General features: G+C 50.5%; 1 protein-coding gene across 1 annotated transcript; it reads left to right on the top strand.

Moving 5' to 3' along the window:
* Positions 1-5,094: 5,094 nt before the first annotated feature.
* Positions 5,095-6,870, top strand: IL3 (interleukin 3; the record flags this gene model as incomplete). Its single annotated transcript, XM_079701561.1, has 4 exons — positions 5,095-5,259; positions 5,356-5,391; positions 6,392-6,484; positions 6,613-6,870. The coding sequence occupies 4 exons, from the start codon at positions 5,095-5,097 to the stop codon at positions 6,868-6,870; spliced, it is 552 nt and encodes a 183-aa protein (XP_079557687.1).
* Between the last annotated feature and the right edge of the window lie 965 nt (positions 6,871-7,835).

Here is a 7,835-nt window from a genome sequence, read left to right as displayed (position 1 = left end):
GCACAGGTGTGCCCCAAGGAGGCCGCATCCCTGCAGCATGGGCTAGAATGTTGAGAGTGCACAGGTTGAGGTTGTACAGGCCCCAGAGAAGGAGTACAGAGCTGGGTGGGACAGGAAGCTGGTCCTCTGCATCTGAGCCCTCCCAGGAGGCTCCTTCCTGCACTCTCTGCTGAGGTGGACACGTGAAACTGATGACACTGATTGGCCAGCCAGGAGCCCTGAGCTGCCTTCTGAATTGACAAAACCAGGCGGTGTGGCCAGGGCCACCAGTGGAAGTGCAAGTGAGGTCATGGGGAAACTAAATCTGACACATGATGCCATGGAGAGGGTGACAGAGGAGCTAGTCATGATGACAGAGCCCTGGGTCCCTGCCAGTGGTGGGCACCCAGAAACTCCACCAGGCCTATGGGGGTGAGTGAACCTCTGGATGAATGGGCCCCAGGGGCCAGGACCTCGGACACTGTGCCCCACTCTGAATGTATCTGGGCAACAGGCGGGACCAAGCCAGACCTGCAGGGGTCTGTAGGACGGGGCCCAAGGACCCACTCTGAAACCCACAGGGTCTCTTCCTGCAGACCCCAGGCAGCAGTTCTGGGCTGGCTCTCCTGCCCCAGCTCTAGCAGGGCCTCCCCTGTGCCCGCCCAGGGCTGGGCACTCTTAGTTCATTTCCCTTCGTGATCACAATCAGCCAGCCTGTGGAGGAAGCTTTCCCTGGGCTGGGTTGACGCAGGTACCTGGGATGAGATCACTTTCTTACAGGGGGCCAGGCCTCTCCCAATGGGTCAGGCAGGACTGTGGCCTGCAGGGGAGGAAAGGAGGGTTCCTGTGATTTCACCTGAAGCAGCTTCTTTAGAGTCAAGGCAAACCTCAAAGGAGACTCCTGGAGGAGGCCCAGGCTCTGCCTGCTTCCCCTGAGAAGCTGCAGAAGCTCTGTGGAAGGTTCCCACCTATCCTCCACAGGGGCAGCTGGGCAGCCCTTCTGAATCACATTTGCTTGGAGGAATGTGACTCTGTTCCTCGCACAAATGTGCCATCCTTGCTCCCTTCCCAGCCCTTCATGGCCTCCTCCCATGGCCCCTTCACCCTGCCTCAGGGGCCTGCCTTCCTACACTCTAGCCCAGTGAAGCCTTGGATTGTCCCAACCTCCTCACCCTCTGACCCCTGGAATGCCAGCCCCTCAAGGTCATCCCCAGGAGTCAGCTCACATTCCCTGACCATGCCACCCTCCATTCTTCAATGGCTGACTTGGTCTCCTATTTCCCAGGGAAGACAGAAGCCATTGTCCCCTCCTGCCACCAAACCCACTGCACCTTCCCAGACTGGGCCCACCAGGCAGCCCTCCCCTGAGCTCTCTGCTCAGGTGGGCATGTGATACCTGATGTCGGGAGCCCTCCCTGTGACCATCCCCCTCAGGCACTCACTGCACTGGCCCAACATCCAGGTCTCTCACCTAGTCCCAGCTCATCTCCAGCTGAGAGATACTCGAGTTTTCCTGCCTGGAAAGATCCTTCTCTGACCCCTTGACTTCTCTAGCTGCCTTTCTCTCCTTCTCTTCAGAATAGATCTTAGAAGAGCTGCCTGCCCTCTCTGTCTCACCCTCCTTTACTCCTCAGCCCACTGCCACTGGCTTCTGCCCCCACCATACACTAAAACTGCTCTCCCAGAGGCTCCAGTGGCCTCCTTGTCAATAATCCCAGTGGCCACATCTTATCTTTACCCTATTGTCCCCCTCCCGCCACCCGGCATCACCTCCTAATTTGTCACTTTCCAGTGCTGTCATGGTGGGTGCTCAGCCTCTGGGGTCAGACAGACTTGCTTGCATTCAGCCCTGGGCGACGTTGCTTCCTAGCTGCATGAACTCAACCTCTCTGAGCCTCAGTTTCCTCTTCTGTAAAATGGGGATCATAATCGTCCCTGCCTCAGGCTCATTGTGAGGATTAAATGAATTAACCCATAAAAAGAACTCTGTGCCCGGCAGTGGAAGTTAGCTGTTAGAGTCTTTACCTGCATCTGGTTTTCTCCATCCCCACCAGAATCAACTAGCTCCAGCCTTCCCACTATCTGTGGTCCAGAGAACTTCCCCACCTCCTCACTGGCCAACCTGCTGTCCTGATTCTTCCCAGCCATTCTCCCCACAGTAGCTAGACTGGGCTTCCTGGGACCCAAACCTTCCAGGGACCACACCTGTCCCTGGCTGAAAACCCCACAATGCTTCCAGCGCTCCTAGCATGAAGCCTAAACCTCCTCCTCCTTTCATAGACTTTATAACTATTTTTAAAACAAGAGGCAAACTACAAAGGTCAAGATTTACAATAACACTACTCAGAATTTTTCTTTGCTACAATACAACGTGAAGTCAGGACTATTTAAGAAGGCTTGCAGGAATGTTCGGCCTCCATAGCTTTAAAATTCCCTCAAAAAGCTCATTTACATAAAAAAGAGGTTTTTCTCTATAAGAAATCACATTTTTTGTGTGTGTGCACAGGTCCCAAAACTCTTCTATAGAATGTAATACCAAACCACAGTTGAGTATTTAAGCAGCCCTGGGTCTCTGGGACATGAACCCCTGCCCCTGCCTGAGCTGAATACTTTAAATCGGAACTTTTTTTTTAATTCTTATTTTTCTTCCACACTTTAAAGTTGAAATATAGTTAATGTACAATATTATGTTATAGGTGTACAGTACAGTGATTCACAAAATTTAAAAGTTATACTCATTTATAGTTATTATAAAATATTGGCTATATTCCCCATGTTGTACAACATATCCTTGTAGCTTATTTTATACCTCATAGTTTGTACCTCTTACTCCCCTACTTCTATATTGCCCCTTCCCCCTTTTCTCTCCTCACGGGTAACCACTAGTTTGTTCTCTATATTTGTTAGTCTGCTTCCTTTTTGTTATATTCACTAGTTTGTTGTATTTTTTTAGATTCCACATATGAGTAATACGATACAGTATATCTTTCTCTGACTTATTTCACGTAGCATAATGCCCTCCATGTCCATCCATACTGTTGCAAATGGCAAAATGTCATTCTTTTTTGTGGCTGAGTAACATTCCACTGGGTATATATATGTACCACATTTTCTTTATCCATTCATCTGTTGATGGACAATTAGGTTGCTTCTATATCTTGGCAATTAAATCAGAGCTTCTTAAATGTCATGTGAATCACCCGAGGACCTGGTCAAAAGGCAATTTTTGAATCAGAAAGTCTGGGGTGAAGTCTGAGGACCTGCACTTCACACAAGCCCCCAGCTGATGGTGAAGCTGCAGGTCCGAGGTCCAAGCTGAGCAGGAGGGCTTTATATCTATCTCTGCCCACAAGATGGTGCATCTCTTAAGGAGAGGAACTGTGTCTGCTTTAGTCACAGTGCCTGCACAAAGCAAGTGCTTCGTAAAAATTTGTTGAATGAATTGTTCTTAGTGGGTACCCAGTCCTAAGGCTCCCTACTTGTTTCTGTTGCCTCATTTCACTCATGCCTTTGAGACACTCCCCTTGCTTTTTGAGGATGCTCTGGGCCCTGATCCAAGGGCTGAGCTAGGAGCCACGTATATCGGCCACAGGCATTATTCTCATGACATTTCCTTGCATCACAGCCTCTTCACCTGCCTCTGCTGCAACCACATCTTGGTCCTTGTCTTCACCAGATCTCCTTCTGCTCAGAAGCCTGAAACACCCAAATCCCCCACCTCAGCATCACCTCCTATGCTTCATCTCCCCACAAGGATCACATCACACTGCACCCCAGCCCCTGGCATTTCCATCCTGTCTCTCTTCTCCCCCGCTGCCACAGCCCCAATCATCTCAAAGAACTCTTCCCCACGTCCCTGTTACACTTATCCCTTTACCAACACCCCCTGTCCTGGGCCTGTGTCAGGGCCTGACATGCCCCATGGGGCAGCAGTTTACCTCTTCCTTCAGTGGCTGCCCTCTAGGCCCCTCACCTTCCTAGTTTGCCTGCTTCCCATCTGGCTGCTGCTTCTCTGGTTCTTTGTGGACTCCCCCGTGGTCTATCCCTGCCCTCTGCCCTGTTCAGCAAACCCTTCCTTCTGGCCTGCATCTGCCAAATCACACTTCAGCACAGACTGGGATCCAGACCCCTGAGACACAACTCTCTCCTTTGGTCACTGGACCCCATCACTAGAGGCCCAGCATGAAACCTCTCTTCCTTTCCCTCGCCCTTCAGACCTTGTCAATCGCACCAGCTAAACCTCCCCAGGCCAGCCCCCTCCTCCTACTTCCCAGTGACATCTTCCTCAAGGGCCCCCATCAACGGGTCCCTGAGCCCAGCTCCTCTGTGCTACCAGAGGGACTGCCCAGGGCCTGCAGCCAGGCCTCCACCAGGGGCTAACATCCCACAGCACAGGGCAGAGTTGGGCTGTGCTGTTATCACACCAATAAGAGAATGGGCGTCTGGTGCCTGAGCTCCATCTGCCACCCACCAGGAACAGAGAGTGTAGAGGAGAAGCTGCCCAAAGCCCGGGAGGCAAACCACTGGGGGCTTTAACACCAGTAATTCAGCGCTAGGAGTGGGTATCAAGAGATGTGCTCTCAGTGGACGGGCCCACAGGTGGATGGTTAGCCATGTGACCGGCTGCCAGACAAACTCTTGCCTGTTCCACTGGGCCTTCACCTGGCCACCCATGCAGAACCAGGCAGTGCCAGGTGAGGAGGGCAGCAGAGGGTCAGGGCTGTCCAGGGGATGGCAGGACCAGGTCCCACTGGGCAGGAGGCTCAAGGGAGCTCAGAGTCAGGGGGCTGCTCCCCTGTCAGAGAGGTCCTTTTACCTGTCCCCACTCTGCCCAGTGACCTGCCTGTCTCTTAGCCTCCTTGGCAAGATGAGGAGATACCCTGTGAGTAATTTTTTTTCCAAGTTTCACTGATTTTGAGTACTAAAAAGTGATGAATAAGTCTGTGGTTTGCTATGGAGGTTACATGTCAGATAAAGATTCTTCCGAAGCTCGCCCGCCACACACCCCCTCGCCCGCGGCATGGGCCCGCTGCATAAAAGACGGCGGCTGTCTCAGACACTTCATAACGCCACGAAGGACCCGGACAAGACAGAATCCATCCTGCCAGCCCAAACATGAGCAGCCTCCCCATCCTGCATTGGCTCCTGTTCCTGCTCGCACTCCATGCCCCTCAAGCACAAGGGGCACCGAACAAGACACCAGACACCCAACAGTGCTATGTACTCAGCCTGATCCGGGAAATTATAACTGAGCTAGACAAGCTACCTGTGGCTTCAGAAGTGAGTAGCTGGGATAAGGTTGGCAAGGGGTAGGGAAGGGCTGGCAGGTGCCTCAGGCCAACAGGACTCATGGGTTCTCTCCCTCTGCCCCTACAGGACTTCTTGAACTCAAACGAAAAGAGGAGGCTGATGGTAAGAGTTCAGCCCCACACATGGGTGCACTTGGGTGGGTCCCCATTCACCTCCTGCCTGGGTGACCTCAGCCATGTCACTTCACCTTGACTAGCTTCGGTGTTTTCATCTGTAAATAGGGTTAACAGCACCTGTCTCAGTGGGGTTGTTGTGAGGATTAAATGCACACTGTGCGTCAAGTTCCCAGACCAGTGTCTGGTGCTTAGCAGCTGCTCAATACATTTCCCCAGTCATGGCTATAATAATGAAAATGATTTTTTTAAATTACAAAATGAAAAGGCAGTTCTAGGTGAACAATATCAAAGGCCTTAAGCTCAGTTTTCAGTGGAGCATCCTCTGGGCTGGCAGACTAAAATATCCTTCAGGATCATGCTTGCTTCCCTCCTTTTCCTTGAATAATTGTATTTTCAACTCTGATCAGCCCTAGTTATCGTCATTTATAGTTATTTTTCCTAAAGTGGTTATCTCACCTTTGCTTGCATGGCATTATTTGGGTAAAACAAGAGGTGGAATCTCTCCTGAGTTTACTGGCCATTTGTATTCCCCCTCTCTTAGGCACTCACAGTTCACACACTGCACCCGTTTCCTTGCTGGGGCCTCTGTGTCTGTCTTCCTGATTTCTAGGGGCCCTTAATTCAGTCAAGGCCTCTTGCTGCAAATATTTCCCTTGGCCAACCCTTTGCCTTTTTAGAGACTGTTTTGGGAAATTTTTTCTCCCCAAGTGCAGAAAGATCCACCCAGGCCCTTCATGCAGCTCACAGGAGCCAGGGGCTCGGGATGTGGGTGACATAAGGCTTGCCTGGGGTGTGCACTCACCTCTAGGCCTGTGCCCTTCGGAGCAGTTCAGGGACCCACCTGGGGCAAGAAGTGGACAAGGAGGGGATTGTCCAGGGAAGTCCCTGAAAGCACGCTTGGAAAACTGTGGGGATGACTTCAGCCCAGCCATGGGAAGGACACTTTCCAACCTTTCCCCACTTACATGAATTCTTTGTCCCCTTAGAAAATAAGCCTCCGGAGGCCAAACCTGGAAGAATTCCTGACATTTGCCACAAATTCCCTTGGAGAGGATTCGAAAATCACGAAAAATCTTAAGGTATGTGAAGCTGTCAAGGGTTTTGGGATCCCTGCCTTGGCCCTGCCCTGCCTCTGGGGAGGAGGGTAGCAGGTCCTGCTCCTTTTCCAGGCAAGTCTCTGACTGTCTGCTTCGGTCTCTTCCCACAGGAAATCCAGTCAATCCTGCCCACAACCATGTCCACGGTAAGTTGCCCCCTAGATGTCCCTGCAGGTGATGCCCTCAGTTACGACCTGACCCCAGCCTGTCATCCACCTTCCAACCTGGCTCCATCTAATGCCACCTTCTTGGTTTCTTCACAGGAAGAGCCAATCCTTATTGAGAAGGATAACTTGGGTGACTTCCGGGTGAAATTGAAGGAATATCTGTCTGCCATTAGAGACTCTCTCAATTGTAAGAACACATAGAGCCCTAACGTCTGAAGTCCGAAGCTCAGCTCCCTCTCTGGAGCCTCGGAACGTCAGTGACCGCCGATTGTCCGAAGTTTCTTGGATGTCTCTCGCACAGTCTGGGACTGGAAGAATTTCATTTTCTCCTGTGGAGTCAGATTAATTGTTAATTATCTAATTCCTGAAATGTGCTGCCCCCATTTGTCCTTCTGTGATTATTCTCATTTTTATTCTATTGAGACTATTTATTTATGTATTTATTTATTACCTTGTGCAATGTGAAGGGTATTTATTTTAGCAGAGGAGCCATGTCTTGCTCTTTCTGAACAAGATTCAAAATGGGGACTTCGGGGCATGTTCATTTGTACCGCAGGTTTTAAACTGGTTTCTATACATCTGCGAAAATAAACCACACTTTCTGAACAAATGCTTTGTTGCTAGTGTCTCTTTTTTACTCAGGTCTTAGTAACTCTCTTGCCTGATGATTTAACATACCTCCCTACCACCAGATGGGCCTGGAACCCACACCCTGGCAATCTGTGGTCCACGGGGGAGCCAGATTGAGTTTTAGAAAATGCAAATACGACCAGGTTGGTTTATACTTCATTTTCCAGTCCTCAAAGTCTTCTGGACCTTGTCCAGATCATTTGGGTAGCATAAAAGGCCTGGTTCCACCCAGTGCTTCTATTTCCTTTCTCCCACAGCTACCTACCTCCTCGATGCTCCAGGTAACAGAAGCTCTGTGGCTTCCTAGAGGAACCACACACCTTGCTTCCTACCTCTAAACCTTTACCCACACTGTAACCTCAGCCTCGTATGCCCTGATCCTGACTCAACACGCCCAGGTTCATTTAAAGAAGCTATTAACTACTTGAAGTAACAAGTAACACTCTGATTATTTAAAGAGCCCTTTTCCAGCACGTTTCTAATGCCTAGTCATTAAAGGGATGAATGAAGGTAGAGAAAAAGAAGGTGCAATGTAG

This window comes from Hyperoodon ampullatus (assembly GCF_949752795.1).
Source record: "Hyperoodon ampullatus genome assembly, chromosome: 4".
NCBI lineage: Eukaryota > Metazoa > Chordata > Mammalia > Artiodactyla > Ziphiidae > Hyperoodon > Hyperoodon ampullatus.
The sequence above is the reverse complement of the archived record's forward strand: the minus strand, read 5'-3'. Positions and strand labels throughout refer to the sequence as shown.